General features: G+C 44.1%; 4 protein-coding genes across 4 annotated transcripts; 2 read left to right on the forward strand and 2 right to left on the reverse strand.

Moving 5' to 3' along the window:
• The first annotated feature begins 341 nt into the window (after nt 1-341).
• On the forward strand, nt 342-1505 carry LOC135616203 (tuliposide A-converting enzyme 1, chloroplastic-like). Its single transcript, XM_065115396.1, has one exon. The coding sequence runs from the start codon at nt 391-393 to the stop codon at nt 1363-1365; it is 975 nt and encodes a 324-aa protein (XP_064971468.1). The 5' UTR covers nt 342-390; the 3' UTR covers nt 1366-1505.
• A 950-nt stretch (nt 1506-2455) lies between these two features.
• LOC103992219 (uncharacterized) lies at nt 2456-3889 on the forward strand. Its single transcript, XM_009411840.3, has one exon. The coding sequence runs from the start codon at nt 2683-2685 to the stop codon at nt 3787-3789; it is 1107 nt and encodes a 368-aa protein (XP_009410115.2). The 5' UTR covers nt 2456-2682; the 3' UTR covers nt 3790-3889.
• Nucleotides 3890-3985: 96 nt separating this feature from the next.
• On the reverse strand, nt 3986-7699 carry LOC103992265 (zinc finger protein ZOP1). Its single transcript, XM_065117919.1, has 5 exons — nt 7416-7699; nt 6578-6778; nt 6356-6476; nt 5310-5545; nt 3986-5212 (listed from the first exon to the last, which is right to left on the reverse strand). The coding sequence occupies exons 2-5, from the start codon at nt 6647-6649 to the stop codon at nt 5150-5152; spliced, it is 492 nt and encodes a 163-aa protein (XP_064973991.1). The 5' UTR covers nt 6650-6778; nt 7416-7699; the 3' UTR covers nt 3986-5149.
• Nucleotides 7700-13496: 5797 nt separating this feature from the next.
• On the reverse strand, nt 13497-15488 carry LOC135617562 (patatin-like protein 2). Its single transcript, XM_065117922.1, has 6 exons — nt 15172-15488; nt 14891-15069; nt 14619-14808; nt 14370-14531; nt 13980-14282; nt 13497-13909 (listed from the first exon to the last, which is right to left on the reverse strand). Exons 1-6 carry the CDS (start codon nt 15340-15342, stop codon nt 13673-13675), a joined length of 1242 nt encoding a protein of 413 aa, XP_064973994.1. The 5' UTR covers nt 15343-15488; the 3' UTR covers nt 13497-13672.
• Nucleotides 15489-17386: the final 1898 nt, after the last annotated feature.

The following is a 17386-nucleotide window of genomic DNA, read 5'->3' on the forward strand; positions in this document are numbered from 1 at the left end:
TGTATGAAATGTAATTAAGGTGAATTATATGAAATATATTAAATAGAATGAGCTGCAATTGATGTGGCAGCATCCACTTGCAACATACCACCAAACACTTGCATCCAATAAAAGTAACTCTTTCTCCTGCTGCGAACTCCCATCCTCCATGAGTTCATACCCATTCTCACAAAAGAGAAACGGGCCCACGCCTGGAGACTACGGAGGGGCCCTCGTATTCTGTGTCTCGTTGCACGTCAACTATGTCAACCCACTTCTCTCACATCCACATGCCACACGTGCCAATCTTTTGACTAGGAAGGAGACTTAATGCATCCATATCATCGCTGTCCTCACCATCTCCTGTGCTCCCCCATCTGCTAGTGCTTCTTGTGAATACCGTGCGATCCGATGAATCCCGACGACGAGATCGTATACGATACGACGCCCCGCCTCATCCGCGTCTTCAAGAGCGGCCGTGTCGAGCGCTACCTCTGCACCGACGCCACGCCCGCATCCGTCGACCCCGCCACCGGAGTCTCGTCCAAGGACGTGCTCGTCTCGCCGGAAACCGGAGTCTCGGCCCGCCTGTACATCCCGAGGCTCCGCGAAGGCGATCGACCGGAGCAGAAGCTCCCCGTCCTCGTTTACTTCCACGGTGGCGGCTTCTGCCTCGGCTCTGCCTTCATCCCGCTGTTCCACAACTACCTCAATTCCCTCGTCGCTCAGGCCCACGTCGTCGCCGTCTCGGCCGACTACCGCCTCGCTCCGGAGCACCCGGTCCCCACCGCCCACGACGACTCGTGGACGGTCCTCCGCTGGGTGGCCGGCCACGCGGGAGGAGGGGGGGCGCCCGCGGCGGAGGCGTGGCTGGCGGAGCGCGCCGACTTCGAGCGGGTGTTCCTCGCGGGCGAGAGCGCGGGGGCCAACATAGCCCACCACATGGCCATGCGAGCGGGGATCGGCGGGCTGCCGTGCGGCGTGAGGATCCGCGGCGTCGCGCTGATCCACCCGTACTTCCTGGGATCGGACAGGGTGGAATCGGCGGAGATTTACCCGGCGGCGACGGAGAACCTGGAGACGCTGTGGAGGACGATGTGCCCGTCGTCGTCGGGGTTGGACGACCCAATGATCAACCCGGTGGCCGAGGCGGCGCCGAGCCTGGCGGGCTTGGGCTGCGACCGGGCGCTGGTGTGCGTAGGCGGGGCGGACGCGCTGAGGGACCGGGGACGGGCGTACTATCGCAGGCTGAGGGAGAGTGGATGGGAAGGGGAGGCGACGCTGTTCGAGGCGGAAGGGAAAGCACACACTTTCCATCTCTTCGAGACGTACTGCGAGGAAGCCATAGCCCAACACAGGGCTGTTTGCTCCTTCCTTAATCTTTAGTTGCATGTGATGAGTGGATGGCAAGAGCGATTCCGGCGATCTCACTGAATCGATCCTCTTTGATCGTGAGAGTTTGAATCATGTCAATTCATGGTTGGTTTGGCTATGAACTAAGTTTGATCCTTTGGCTGTTGACAAAAGGGTTGTTCTTTCTTTTGGTATCGGGGATCAGAAATGCTTGAAGGCGATTCAATTACTTTTAATTTTAAATGAGGTTCAGATGCTTTTTGGTCGATTTACATACAAATATAAGTCAAAATGTGAGTCCTAATTTAATTTAGTTTGGGATTGAGATAAGACAGACTTTGTGTGCACTATCTATTGGCAACCTAATAGTAATTTTTTTTTTTTCACGAAGGTCAAGTTTAATTTAACATATTTATTTTGTTATCTCCAATGGTACGGAGGATACTCATTATAATTAGCGATTATCATTCAAAAAATATATATATCATTAATAAAAGGTTTGAAGCTAATTTCAATCCTTTTCTATATTGTATTCGATAAGTGATTATCTACGAACTCTCGTATCTCTGTCTGTCTTATATTTGATATTTTATTTGTTTGAAATTGTCTTCTTTCCTCGTGGATATGTTAGTCGCTTGCTGAGCCCTATATACTCATCCCGTTATTATATAAATTTTTTAGAATAATTTATCATTTGTTAAAGTATTTAAATTGGGTTGAGACCATAAAAATTAGAATATTTTGGATAAACCTTTAGTGAATTATATTTTTATTATATAAATATACTTAGATGTCTATCATAAATATAAACTTATTCGTTAAGTGTAAACCATAAAATCCTCAAATATCCGCAACTTGTTGCGTGGACTCGACTCTCCAACGTGGCTTGTTTTGGAGAGCAAGAAACACAATCTCACGTGTTATTGGACGATTCTACTCGAAGAATCCAACCTCGTCTGTTCCATTTGGTTGATTTGTTCTGTCTTTTCGTATGATATATTATATTGTTAGGAGGTACGTCCAAATCATACCGCTGCGAAAACATATATAAATAGATGAAGAAAAGCTGAAAGAGTAATAAAAGGCGGCTTATATTTTAGCTCTGTAACCTCCAAATCTACTGTAGGATTTGATTGTTGTCTCTCCTCTTTGGTCAAACAGTACTCTCCCTCTTCCCTTCCCCTCACCTTCCCCGCAGCCTTTCTCATTTAAGACTCCACCTCCGTTCTCCATCCGTATCTCCATGCTGTTCCTCTTCGAAGGCCATCAAGAAAAAGAGACACACATAAAGGCTTGAGAGAGAGAGAGAAAGAGAGAGAGAGAGAGAGAGAGAGAGAGGGAGGGGTGACGATGGAGGTGGTGGTGCCGGTGCAAGACTTGCACTTCGACAGCGCATGCACTAGCCCCTACGTGAGCGCTCCGTCGAGCCCGAAGCTCCTCGGCGAACCCTTCGACTTCTTCCGCCACTACACCAGCGCTCCCACCAGCCCGACGCGCGCCTCCGCCATCTACGCCCGCTTCGACGCTGTCTCCTACAACGATTCTCTCCCTCCGGCGGCCGCCGCCTCCGGCAACGGCTTCGACTTGGAGGAGAAGCCCGGCACGACCAAGCCCCGCGGCAGATCCACCAAGGATGAGCAGGAGGACGTATCTGACTTCGTTTTTGAGTTCAGTGGCCACCTTGACAAAGACGGGTTGCCGGTGCTGACCACCGCCGATGAGCTCTTCGAAGAAGGGAGGATCCGGCCACTGAAGCCCCCTCGTCGAGTGACGCATCAGGTTATGGAAGACGCGAGCAGCGTGGCCTCCTCGCCGAGGTCACCGAAGCAGAGGGGTTTGTGGTCTCCCTGCCACCGAGGCAGTGGAGGACGGGGAGAAGAGTTTGAGCCCTTCTCCGCAGCGACGGTGGACGTGACGAGAGATCGAGGGAGCGAGAAGAAACCTAACCCTCCCTCGTTCTCTTCTTCCAGACGTCGGAAGGGATGGAGATCGCTCTCTCCGCTCAGAGAAGGGGGTCTCTTCAGGACAGCTGCCAACAACACTCCTCCTCCCCCCACCGTTTCCACAGCCGCCCTGAAGACTGGCGGCGGCAGCGGAAGCAAGAAGTGGCGGCTAATGGATTTACTCCTCTTCCGGAATGCGTCTGAGGGACGCGCCACCGGCAATCGGAGCAAGGATCCTCTCCGCAAGTACACTTTGCTATCACCACCATCATCATCAAACAAGAAAGCCACCACCGAGGACTTGAAGAACTCGAGCTTCAGATCGACCGACAGCAGCGGGTCGATCAGGAGGCGGCGTGCGTCCTCGCATGAGATGCACTATGCCGCGAACCGGGCAGCCTCGGAGGAGCTGAAGAAGAAGACCGCACTTCCCTACCGGCAGAGCCTTTTCGGTTGCCTCCGCTTCAACCCGGCCGTGCTCAGCATTTCCAGGGCATTCGACAGCCGACGATAACGATGATGAAGATTCTTGTTGTCCTTCGCTTGTAATAATAATCAGAACGACGCCTCATGCAATTCAAAACACCAATCTCTATTCCTCTGTTACATATTTACTCCATGTCTCATATCAAGTAATCTGAGATGATGAACGTAAAGGGAACAGTTACCCTGCAGAAGAGTCTGGTATGCGCATATGAACATAAACACGCAAGATATGTCGAGGTTTCCCACGGACAAACGGCAGCAAGAACGCAATGTCAGCCCACGCTCGGTGAAGAAGGTGAAACCACAGTAGAAGTCGAGGCCATCTGCTTCAGCTACAGTGAACCTGCGGCACGGCGCAGCGTGCATCGCAGCTTTCGACGGCAGGGTTCCATTGACTTTTCCTATGTGAGCCATGGCTTTACATCGGTTTCCCCACCGCCGGGGCCTTCTCCACGTACCACACCTCGCTGCTTTCTCCGACAGTTCTGCTCCTGTCGTTCGGGGTTTGGACAGAAAGTCCAATCCGATCGGTGAAAACGGACGCTGATTACAGAGGAAGAGTACTACCGTAGGTTTTGGTCTGTAGCTCGAACAAGTCAAACGCATGAGAGCATCAAATAGCATCGTGATTTCCATGTCGAAGTTGCCGACCACAAAGAGAGCAAATGGGTATAGCCGATCATGAAAGGTTAACTTCGTCGATGGGCAACAGAAATGGACAGCAAAAGATGGATTGAAATCATAGCAGGTCGAAGATGCAACTCGAGTCCACAGTGTTTGCATCACCTGCTCTCCATCTGGTGGATGATTTCTGAAGCCGAATTCCGACGACCAAAACGCCGTCTGACGACCAGAGTTTGTGGCTATGTTATGAGGAATTATTATGATGTGGATGGCAAGAAAGGAGGCACCCAAAGTCCACAGCGTTATTTATTAGGCTTATCGTGAGTCGCTTGAACCTATCGTACTGGAAAATAGACTATTATTACCTGTGGAAAGTATATTGCACTGTCTGTATTCTTAGATGTTGTTGTCGATCACAATCTCCAATCAAGGTTAGGAGTGATGGGGTTAACTCCACCAGCAAGTTGGGTGGCCTAAAATGGTGGGCGTGTCAAAGCTCCACATGTGGGTGGTCGGCATAATAGAAGACACTAAAGAACAAGCAAATCGATCGAGAAAGGCGGAGCACCACGTCGTCTTCCACCTCGATTCTGCTCGTGGTGTTGCAGGGTGATAGGGTTATCTTTCGGGGTGCCTGCCTGCAAGCTGTATGATGAAATGCTCAGCGGATTTCTTTGACGACCTCCCTCGGGGACAGAGAGAGCGGTTGGAACAGTAGCAACGTCATGCTGGCTTTGAACAGAGTCCGAACATATGAACGCGATTTAGAATGCGGCACCGCGGATTGTGGTGAGATGCAGAATTCTTGGACTGCCAGCTTCATGTGACTGATAAGAACAAGACAGGAACAAATAACATGGCATGGATTGTACTGTGTAGTGGTTCTCATTTGATGCCCAGTCAAACAAGCACAAGGTTACATACCATTCGATACAATAAATGAGGTACTGTCAGGTTTTGCTTCATAAAAGAAATATCAGTATGACTTTCTTCCATTCTTTTCCTTGCAGCCTCCATTGCCTTCAGAGCCTCCGCTTCCTCTTTAGATATCACCTTCACTTTTTCATCATTCATTTTAACAGTCACTGAAGATTGTGCACGCTTAACAGCTCTCATGGGGTTCAAAGGTGTTGAGATAACCAACCCTGGAGCTCCAGCTTCTGCACAACACAATCATTCATCATTCCATCGAAATTGAGAGTGAAACATAATGAAGTTGTGACATTATTGAGGTCCAGAGATTTTGATGTTAAAAGAGGAGAATAACATGATTGTTTCAGTTAAAACTTCATCCCTTTTTGAATACATCATAAGGCCTCCTTTTATAGGGCCACAATTGTCATGCAACTACAGTAACTAAAACATAATTGTGACAAGTCAACAAAAGTTCAAAGACAAGTGAAACCAAGTTTCCTGAAAATAACTCATCCCATGATTCCAACATTTGCCCTAGTCTACATCTCTTGCACTTTGTGCAAATCATTTTAGAATTCATAGTTGGGCCACCATAACATGTCGAAAATGGAAGTCCCATGGACCTGATCCCCGCTCACCCTGACATTTAGCCATCAAGTTTAACCAGATACGGACCAACTCCGATCCTGCTAATAACAATGACATTTTGCATCCACAAACCATTCAAGTCTATACAGTGGATATGGGTTCAGGTTAGCAGACAAATAGGGTCAATCTCTGGAATCATCAACATATGAAGGTCTCAGTATTGAACTCCTTAGATAGGAGACAAATTTAGATGACTGGTTTGCAGTCTGGCAACCTTACCGTACAATGCGGAGTCAGCTAGTTGATATTACTTGGAATATCATGGTGAGTGAAGGAAAAGGTTTAATAATGTGTCATGCAAGTGACTGTTGACATGGTATGCAAATCAAGTTCTGTGAAAGTAATAGTATGCATGTTGGTTTTCAAAGTTCAGAAGACTAATTTGAGAAGAATATTTGTCTTTTTACCATTTCTTGTTGCAGCTGAACACTGGGCTTCATCTGTAATTGTCTTATTAGATTGCAGTCCATCACTAGTATCAACTCTCTGGAAAGAAGCCAAATCATTCTGGTAGCTCTTTTTTGCTTTCTGCAAGACACATTAAAATATAAAGAATCATCAAAACAAACATTTCAATCATGATAATAACACTAGATTAACATCAATGTCATGGTTCATAGGAAAATTACTGCTTCTATTTCCTTTAGGGCACGTGCTGCTTCTTTTTGTTCCTTCTCCCTGGCAGCGCTCTCCTTTCTCATAGTAGCAAGCCTCTTAGCAACATTGTCCTTGTGGCGCTGACCAAGTTCATGAGTTCTGATGCTCAAAGGGTTGTTTGCAATATAGATCTTGCAGAAATCACACCATTTTTTTCCTTGACTAACCCAATACTGCAAAAAACATGCAGAAAAAGATACCATAAACTGCTTCTGAAGTAGTAAGACAGCAATGAAATGACTCTAAGAACCAAGCTGAAATTTTCTTTCACTAGATCGACCACTTTACTGCGATAATCAAAAGAATATTATTGACAAAGGATTCACATAACTCCTGGCAAAAGGAGAAAGGTGGAACCATAATACTATTAAGGTGATCAGAAATACTGGTATCCCCATATCTCGAACACTGTTTATCCATCTAAAGATATCAACCATCAGTCTTCTGAATCTCATTTATACCTTCTTCAAAATCAACATATGGTTCAAGATTGTACAGAAGTAATATAACCAGCATCCAGAGGCATGTAAATTTCAAAACGAATAATGCGCCCCCAATTGTTTTTGCAAGAAATCAGTGACTCTTCCTCCAGAACACACATCAAAACGGCATCATCAAGTTCCTTATCTCATTTGCCACTCAAGAAATAGATAAACCAAAAGAAGATTACCATCATCATCATTCTAAACATCAGATTATTCCAGAAATGTTATTTCACATCGAAGCTTTTGCACCGTTCCTCTATGCCCCTTCCATAGAGTGAGACAAAGAACCCTAATTTGAAGAAATAGACCAATCGGGAGCGGTTACCTGCGTTATGCTGGAAATGATCAGGACCGAGTTCTCGAGGAAAAAGGGAGACCTCTGGCGATCGCAGTTCCTTTCCGAGTAGAGTCTCGATCGAGGTTTATGATTATATCAAAAACTGTTAACGGATCGGATCGAGTCGGATCGTCAATATACAATCCGAGCTTATTCAGATGTGGGACCATGGATGGAGATTGGGTTCGTTAAACCCATACGTCCCTCGCCCAACCCGATCGATGGACCCAATTGAGCCGGCTTTGTAGAACCTAAATCGGGTTTGGGCCGGGAGGTCCCAACTCGACCGTAATAATAAGGTAGGGTCCGAACCGGACCAATTCAGTAACATGTATTATACATAATTAAAAGCTCGTTATATATATATATATATATATATATATATATATATATATATATATATATATATATATATATATATATTTATAATATTTAAAAGGAAGTGCAAAGGTGGGCTACCGAATGGTCATTTGGATTAATGATGGTGTGTGTGCATAAGCTGATTTATTAAGAGCAGCAATGAAAATAGTAACTGCAAAAATTGCATAAAGTGAATTTTTTTTGCATTAATCCCTCTGAATTTTGAGTTAATATATTATATCTTTATTTGGGATTCATCATCTTCCTTGAACATTCAAATAAAAGGCACATTACAGAGAGCATTGTTAAAGACCTGCAAACAGCTTCTACCTGATTTATATATATTCACAGTGGTTACTGTGAATATAAAAACTAAAAATTACAAGCAAATAGAAAATAGAATGAGTTTATATGAAGAAGTGAATAATTGCAACATTCAGGAACTTCAGAAGCCTCAAGATATGTGGATGAACATAGTACTGGACACAACTATCAGACTATTCAAGATAACACCAGTTTGACATTAGCTAGCAGTTCCATATCAATCACAATCTAAAATCTGTGACTGATTCTGAAGATACTACAAAGCCTTTCTCAATTTGAAGTAAAGACACAATATCATAGAGATTGGGTAATACAATACCTCTCTTTACTTTTTACCTCCCCCCACATATGCAACCTGACATATGTTGGCATGATCTTCAGAGAATGGAGATAAATTCCTTCTGAATAAGATAGAAATATCTCAGCCTGACTGACAGATGAAAACTATAAATAGGAGACATATGGTGAGTGTAATACAATGAAGAAGTACCTGTAAATGAGTCTCTTTTACTCTGCCAACCTTGTTTGTTTGCTGATAACCCACAAACCAAGGTTTGGGTGTTGAACATGAAAACAAAGTGGATGATGGAACATGCAGTTTTGACATGATGATGTAGTGCAAAATTGTGATTGATTGAGCAATCAAGATATGTACTGCATCAAGAGTCATGGTTCTAAATGGCATTAATCAACCACAGGTACCAAAACTCAATGGGTGAAGGCCTTGTGATGCTTGTTCTAATCCTAGGAGCTCTGGTTCTAGTTGAAAATGACCACACACATGATCAATATTTTGCACTCCCTTACCCAATAAATGAGGCACTCAAGGATGTAGTATAACTTACATGACAAACAACAAGAAGTTGCATAACATCATTCTTATAAATTAAGTGGTGAATGAAGCAATAGTTGGGAAGAATTCAAAGTCAAAGACAGCAAGGGAGAACCCAGATCTCTTAGAGGTGATTACAAAAGAAGGCATATCTCCAAACACCTAAGGAGACAACGACGAATTTAAAATGAGCATAGTAAATTGTTCGCCAACTATTTTCGTCGGGTGATCTTTGTGTCTGATTTTATGTGATTCATAAAGCAAATCAAAGATAAGAAACTATTGAAAAACATTCAGAAATCTAATCACCAACTGATCATATAATACAAAGTCCCAAGGATTATAATGAACTCAAAAATAAAGGTTCAATAGAAACCCTTCAAACCCATAAAAATATTTTGAACCAGAGACAGGGATCATTACCAACAATTCAGCAAGCTTGCAAATCTAACAATTGCAAAAAAGTGCTCTTTATAGTTAATTGCCATGATTTTATTCACGCTAAGCTTCAAACAATTGCCTTCAATCAAACATGTGGAGATGTTGTTTTGTCTAGTCAACGTGAAGCTAAATAAGCATTGCAGACAAGGATGACAACAACAAGAACCACAAGAGGCCAGCAAAACATTCTACAAGCAATAAAACATTCTACAAGCAATACTATACAGACAAGAAGTTTGCCAAAAGCACAAGCGAGACAAGTTTCTGATGATGCTCAAGGTTGAATTGACGCAGTTAATGTCAGTCGAGGAAATGGGTTGGCAAAACACAGGCTTTTTTCCTCACCCGTCAATACTTCACCTTGCTCCTGACCCAAGCTTCTGCTGTCGCTCATAGAGATCCTCCGCCAATGCCTGTCTCAAGCTCTCACCCATATAGTGAAGAGATCGTTCACTCTCCACCAGGCTGGCCGGCTGCGGACTCTCGGGCGGATCCCGCCACATGTACCTCCCTTCGTCTTCCGGCTCCTTGGCGAATTGACACATATTGTGCAGAACCACGCATGCGACCACCGTCTGGGCCGCATGATCAAGCCCTACGTTGAGGTTCCGAAGTATCTTCCATCTTCCCTTGAGCAACCCGATAGCAGCCTCCACCGACGCTGCCCGACCTTTAGCCAGAGCAGAATCGAATGCCTCCAGTGCGGGGGCACTCGAAGTGGCCGCCGACGAGGACGACGAGAAGGGAGTGAGGAGGAAGGGGAGAAGGGGGTAGGAGGAGTCCCCGACGAGGTAGGGGCGCACGTGCTGGCCGCGGACGGAGATGACGTGGTCCCGAAGGGGGAGGGCGCCGCTGCTGCCATTGTTGTCGAGGAGGAGGCGGTAGAGGCTGCTGTCTCGGAGGTGGGAGGCAGGGTCCGAGGAACCAGGGGCGCGGACGCAGGCGTCCCAGAAGACCTTGCGGTGGTCGGCAACGGCCTGGAGAAGGATAGAGGGGAAGGAACGGCTGGGGGATCGGAGGAGGTCGGTACCGGGTTCGGGGGCGGAATTGGGGTGCGAAGGGTTGGGATGAGGTTGTTGCCGGAGGCGTAGACGGACGGGGGAGGAGGCGATGGCGGCGGCGAGGTTGGGGAGCGCGGTGATGTCCTTGAAGGACTGGAGGGTGGAGAGGAGGTGGTCGGGGTTGGCGGGGAGGGTGACGTAGCGGGGGTAGAGGCGAGTAGAAAGGAGGCGGGTGAGGGCGTGGGTGCATCGGGAGACGAGGGCCGGGGGGAGGGAGAGGGAGCGGGCGAGGGAGCGGGATGAGAGGCCGCGGGAGAGGCGGGCGAGGGCAACGGAGAAGGCTCGGTCGAGGGGGAGCGACGAGGGAAAGGCGGCGGAGGCATCGAGGTGGCGGAGGTTCTTCAGGAGCGTCTCGAAGACGGGGTGGGAGACGCCGTAGAGAGAGCGAAAGCGGGCGTCGCGGGCGGAGGGCTCCAAGGAGAGGACGCGATCGGAGGAGAGGAAGAAGAAGCCGGTGGAAGGGGAGGCGACAGAGCGGGGGGGAGGGGGTGGCGGAGGAGGGGAGGGGGAGGAGGAGCTTCGGCGGCGGCGGCGGCGGGATCGGCGGTGGCGGAGAGTGGAGGAGGCGTAGGAGAGGACAGAGGCGATGGCGAAGAAGAGCAGCGGGGCTGCAGCGGAGGATGCGGCGGCGGCGGAGGAGGAAGGGGGGTTGGAGGAGGAGGTGGGATCGAGGTAGGTGTGGAGGTGGAGGAGACTGGAGAGCATCAGCAACAAGGACGGATCATCCATCCTTCTTCTTCTTCCTCTCCTCCCTCCTCTCTCTTCCCCAAATGACGACGGACAGGGAAGAAGGGAGAGGAGACGGAAAGAACACGGCGGAGACTCCTCGATGCGCACAACTCGGGAGGCAAACGGCTTTCCAGAGCAGAACGCGACGACGAAACAAACCGTGAGCGTTCAACTCCAACTCGGTTGCTGTAGTGCGCTCCAACCAAACCAAAAACACTTCTGCGTTGTGGAGCCGAAGACAACGACAAGGGCTATTACGGCCTTGTCGTTTGGGCCTGTGTTCTTGTGGGGAAGACCAGACCGAGCCTCGGCCCTCATGTCTCCTACTTAACAGGCCGATAGAGAGGCCCAATTCGAGATGAATAAGAGCGTGCATGAAATGCACGAGTTAGGCTTCGAATATTTCAGTGATGGGATAGTTGACATGCACAGTGAAATATGGTTCACGTAAAGCTGAAAGTGAGTGCGAGCATGCTATGAAGAAAGAATCTTAAGTAAAATTTAGTGGGCAATAATTGAAAATGACTTGATAAGACTATCAACAACTGCTTATTTTCTTTTAACTTTGTTCCAACAATTTGAATGGGAAGATAAGGACGATCGGTAGCATGGTGACTATTACTTTCAAGCAACACTATAGTGATTCGTCACTATACTGTTTGAATTGACACAAATGAATGCAAAATGATTTTAATGACCTACTCTTCAGAAGAACACTGTTGTATGTCCCAACAAAGCAGCATCTGTTATTAGGGTTTTTTTTTAATTTAGGGTGTCTAGAGATAAAACTTTCTATAGTTTCTAGAAAAATAATATATAAATTTTTCATAATTTATGTGAGAGGAATATAAAGAAATTATGATTTTAAGTGTGGATAACCTAAGAGTCTTGTAATTGATTTTATATTATAAAAAATGAGAGTTACTCAACCATATTATAAACCTTACGTCGATTTTTTATTATATTTCTTATATATTAATCTCTAAGTTTTTTCTTATGATTTTAAGTTTTTTGGTTCTTCTTTCCCTTCCCAGAGCCCAAATATCACTGATTCAACAAGAATGAGCATTGAATATTGGAAGGAGCATAAAACAAAAATTTTTCTCTTCGGGATATATAAAAGTGAATAAAATACACACTAAAGGAGAAATTATTGGGATTGATAAATATTTTATGATTTTTGAAACCAATATCCTAAGAGGATAAAAAATCTTGGTACGAAAAGGAGTATTTTTATAGAGAAAGAATACATATATAATTAGAGTTTAGTTTTTTTATAAATATCTAATGCATCTTTAGATTTTAATAAGAAGAAGAAAAAGTTATTATAAACTTTTGGTGCTCCTAAGTTCTGTCTCTTGCTTATCTATATAACATTTTTTAGAGTTTTTAGAGAGAGAAAAGATATAAATTCTTTAATTTTTATATGAGAGGATATATACGAAAATTATACTTGAGTGAGATAATTCAATAATCTTATAATAAATCTCTGATAATGAAGAATTTAGTTTTCTTACGTTTGAGTTTGATTTTAAGTTTTTTGATTCTTTTCTCTCCCTCTAACAAGGAGATTTTGTAAGTATAGATTACTACCCTTATGACTTTGATACCATAAACGGAATATTATATATATATATATATATATATATATACTCTTAAAACTTGAATGAATATATGCATGTGGATTTTATATTTACTTATTATGGGAGTATAATAGTAACTCTAATCACATCAAGAGAATATTTTTTATTTAATTAACTAAAATTCTATCACTTTTCAAATCTCCCAAAGATAACTTAAAAAACTTTACACAAAAGTGGAAAATGACAGATCAGTGCAAAAAGTCAAAGAAGGGGGCCCATAGGTAGGTTTGTCTTGTGCTTTATCAAATGATTGAATCAGGATTCAATATAATCCCAGTCTAATTTATCCATTTACTTCTCATGGACTTATCAATCTCTTATTGTCTCCCATTAATGTATTTTTCTTTTTCTGTTAGTGGATCATCACGGAGATCCAACTCACCTTTAACTGAGCATGACTTGACATCCCTCAAATGCGTACGAGATTCTCCACCGGAAAACAATCACTGTTCAGGGCAGCTGGCTCATCCTGTTTCTTCCACACACTTCAAAAGATGCTTTGTTTCTTCCCAGTGGAGATTTGATGACCACGGTTCTCGGTGTGCAGTCCTTGTTATGGTCCATAAGCAAGCTTTTGATGAGACTTGAGAAGTGCGTGAAAGGAACTGCCAAGCACGAGGAAAGCTGCCGCATGTAAGAGGAATCAGTGGTCATAGCGTGCATCGGGCACCACTGTTGCTTGTTGCAAGGAAAGCATGCTTATTGCAGTTAATGTGCAAAGGAGAAAGAACGGCTCCTTTAATTACACAGTGAACTGACACACATCATGACACGCTCAGAAACAACGAGGAAGAAGCAAATGCATTCTTGTAGTAGACTGTAAGGGAGACGCCGCTAGCTGCGTTGCCATCTTTCTCAGTGGCCATTGGCGTTTGCTTTCCTGAGGCGCCGTTCTTGGGAAAGTCGCTGCGCGAGGTGGGTGAGCGCGTCTGCGTTGGTTCCCTCTCCGTCGAGCTCCTCAAAGATGCCTGTCTCCAGGTTGACTCTCGAAACTGGCTTCTTTAGAAGGTTCTTCCCGATCTGCACCAGCTCCTGTAGGTTCTCCTTCGTGGAAACATCGACAGATGACCTCTCACCTACCAAGGTGTCATCCTGCACATTCACATCATTCATTGAACGCGAAGATAAGAACAGCAGCGACTAATTTTAATGCCCAAGTTACCTGAATCCTGAGGTAGTTCTTCTCACAATTAAGTGACTGGAACAGAGACGACATGTGGATGTCAACCACATCGGCGCTTCCTTGAAAGAAGCTGTCGATCAAGGGGGTCGAACCACCATGATACAGCCACTGCAGAACTCCCCATTTGGACGCTAGATGTGCACTAAACTTCTGCTCTATCTTAGCCGAGCCAGTCCCGATCGAGATGATGATGAAGTTGTGGTAGTCTATCGACTTAAAGTTGGCAAAATCCTTGTTCATCAAAGCGATTTCCTTCTTGATTTGGCTCATGGCAACCAAAGTCTAAATCAACCAAACAGTGACAAGATAGTCATCGATCTGAAAACAAGGACGTATAACGCGGTCGCAAGTCAGCAAAATCATGCTCACCGGGTTGTTTGCTGCGATGCCGCCGTCGATGAGGTTGTAACTACGAGTGTTTCCGTCGGAGTCTTTAGTTTCAAAGTAATGTGCCGGGAGGTAGGTTGGGGCGGCCGACGTACTGATGCAGATGTCAGCAAGATGAGCATCCTTGAGAGCCGCAAGTCTTGCCTGAACAGTAGGTCAATCAGATGAGCACAAGTTTGCCTCGACTCCGAATCTGAGCGTCGAAGCTTACGAGACGACCAAGATCAGTACCTCGAAGGATGAGAAGATGACTGGTTGCAGAAGCTTGATGTCGAAAGTTGGGATTATCACGTTGGTTAAGGTCTGACTTAGCTTTGTTTCGGTGAGCAAATCCTTTACTTTGGTGTGCAGAAATTTCCCATCATATTTCGGCCCCATGATCGCACCGGCTAACTTCGTCACCGAGCTGAGAAATCCTTTTCTGCAAGGCAATTCAGATGCGTTAACAGTAGCTGTTTTGTGCGCACACGCACATGAGCTTGTGCATGAACTCCCTAACTTACCCTTGAGGAAAAATCTTGGGGCTGTTCTCGAGGTAGAAGTCGATCACTTCCTTTGCAGAGAACATTGGGCGGTTGTTCTCGTTCGGAGCAGTGATCATGGCCGTGAGCAATCCTCCTGTGCTCGTTCCTGTAATCACATCAAAGTAGTCCGCGATCCTGGCGTCCGGTCCATCCAGTTCCTGAACCCACACGACATAAATACGTTTCACTGCATGGACAGATTTATACCAACTGGTTCATGGGGCATGCACGCAGGAAGGAAGAAGACGATGGTGCCAGACCTGCAGCTTGGATTCGAGAAAGGAAATGATGGTCCCCGGAATGAGGCCTCGAACGCCTCCTCCATCGATGCTCAGCACCGTGATCAGCTTCCCCTTGGAGGGCGGCGGCGTGTGCGGATGCCTGCGATGACGGTGGCAGTGATGGGAGCTCGATTTGGTCGTCTCCGCCATGGCCGGATCTCAAAGCTTCCAAGGTGGTGAAGGCGAGCAGAAGCAGCAGAGTTCGGTCTTCACTGATCTACGAGCTCCCACCGGAGTATGGGGCTTGTTATATAGATGGAGATCTATCGATGCGATTCCGAATACGACACACGTTTCACACGAGTCGGGAATTCTTCGAACTCATCTCATCCGAATTGCACGAAAACATGTCCTTATATCATATACACACATTAAATTCGTCTCGATTCCACTTAGCCTTTTATCTTCTCACTTAATTATTGACCCTATCAACAATAATAAACAAATATACATCGGCCCATTTCCAATGGGTCCAAACTATTGAAGCCACATGTCATGTCTCCTCCCTCGAGTGAAATCTATTACAACATGTACCAAGTTGGTACCAATTGATTTATCATGGTGCTTATATCAATGATCATCGAACATTGCTACAAATCATGAGAAAGGAATGGTATCCTATGTTGTAATTTGCAACTTGATGTTTTATTATCACCCAACCTAAGCGTATTAATATGCATTAGATAGGTGTCTTTATCACAGTTATCATTGGAAATTTATATTGAGAGGGATAAAACATAATTGACTTTACGGCATATGCATGGTTGAGAATCTTATTGAGCCATGATTTGTCGGAACTCGAAAGGCTGTAGACTTCATCAAGTTGTACATCATGACAAAATTTGAAGTATAATTAATTATGCTATCACTAAAAAATTAGGGGCCTCTTTGCCCCGTAAAATGATGTAGAATGAAAATAAAATTAAAAAAATATTACTAGAAAGGATTTTAACAAACTGATTTTATAACGGAGGAGGAAGACGAGAGAAATCAACTTCTTATAGTAAATTTTTTTTATAATATTTAAAGATATTTTTTTTTTATGATTTCATATATTTGGAGGAAGTATTTTATTTATATTAGTTTTAGATCTTGAAAACTAGCTAAGTGAGATAATTAAAAAATATATAAAAATTAATAATATGAGATAATTGAAAGAAAAATAAAAGCGATAATCGGACAACTTTAGATTATTTAAAACAAATTTTATTATAAAATCATACAAAAACAAGTCTTTTTTTGTTTTCTAAAAATAACACTAAAATTAATTTATTAGGCTTTTTAGTAATCTTGATTATGTCGATATTACAAGCGAAGAGGAAAAAAATTATTATGATGTCGATATCAGTAATTGATTATATCCTTTACACAGTGATGTTTTTTTGTTTATTTCAGTTTTTCTCTATAAAATTCTAAAAAAAAGCACTCTTCTAATTTCCACCATTTTTATTTTTTCCTCTAATTGTTTCGATAGACACATGAGAATCATGTAGCCGTGTGGAAGCCTACAAATAAAAGAGAATTATGTGATTTGACTACCTAATTTAATTTCCTTCACCAACCAAAACGTGGGGTGCATGCATTTGCCTCGTTCTTCCCTTCATATGAATCATGTGGAGTGGAACGTCGTCCGCTTGTTGGAAGACAAATCGTGTTTTGATTCTTCTTGGCTGAGTTTTGGTAAAGAATGATGCAATAATGTACCAAGTACAGTTTTGTAGATGATAGGGAAAAGCTTAGCCCTGTCAGCTTACCCCAATTTATATTATCATGAGAAATTTATTCTTCACTTGCAAACTCCTGTGAGTTCAAATTTAAAGCATTTCTTCTGAAGACAAGAGAGATCATCATAAAACATCTGTTACCTTTCTGAAGAACACATGACTTGGGTCCTCCTTCAGTGTTTTCTTTTCCTATCTGCAGCAGCAATTCCTCTGTTGCCTTGCAGAGTAAGAATACTGAATAGGTAATAGTTGTTGGGAGTGAAATTTAATTTTAGAACTATTTACATAATAATAATTCGAAAAAATTGGCATTTGGTAAAAAAATTATTTAGATTTATGAAAATTGAGAACGATATTATTTTAAACTTGATGAGAAGGAGAGGATATGTAGCATGTCCTTAATAAGTTATTATTGTTATATTTTTCTTTTTTTTTTTTTCCAATCCTTAAAAAAAATAATAAAATATTAT

Source organism: Musa acuminata, chromosome BXJ2-7 (assembly GCF_036884655.1).
Source record: "Musa acuminata AAA Group cultivar baxijiao chromosome BXJ2-7, Cavendish_Baxijiao_AAA, whole genome shotgun sequence".
Classification (NCBI taxonomy): Eukaryota; Viridiplantae; Streptophyta; class Magnoliopsida; order Zingiberales; family Musaceae; genus Musa; species Musa acuminata.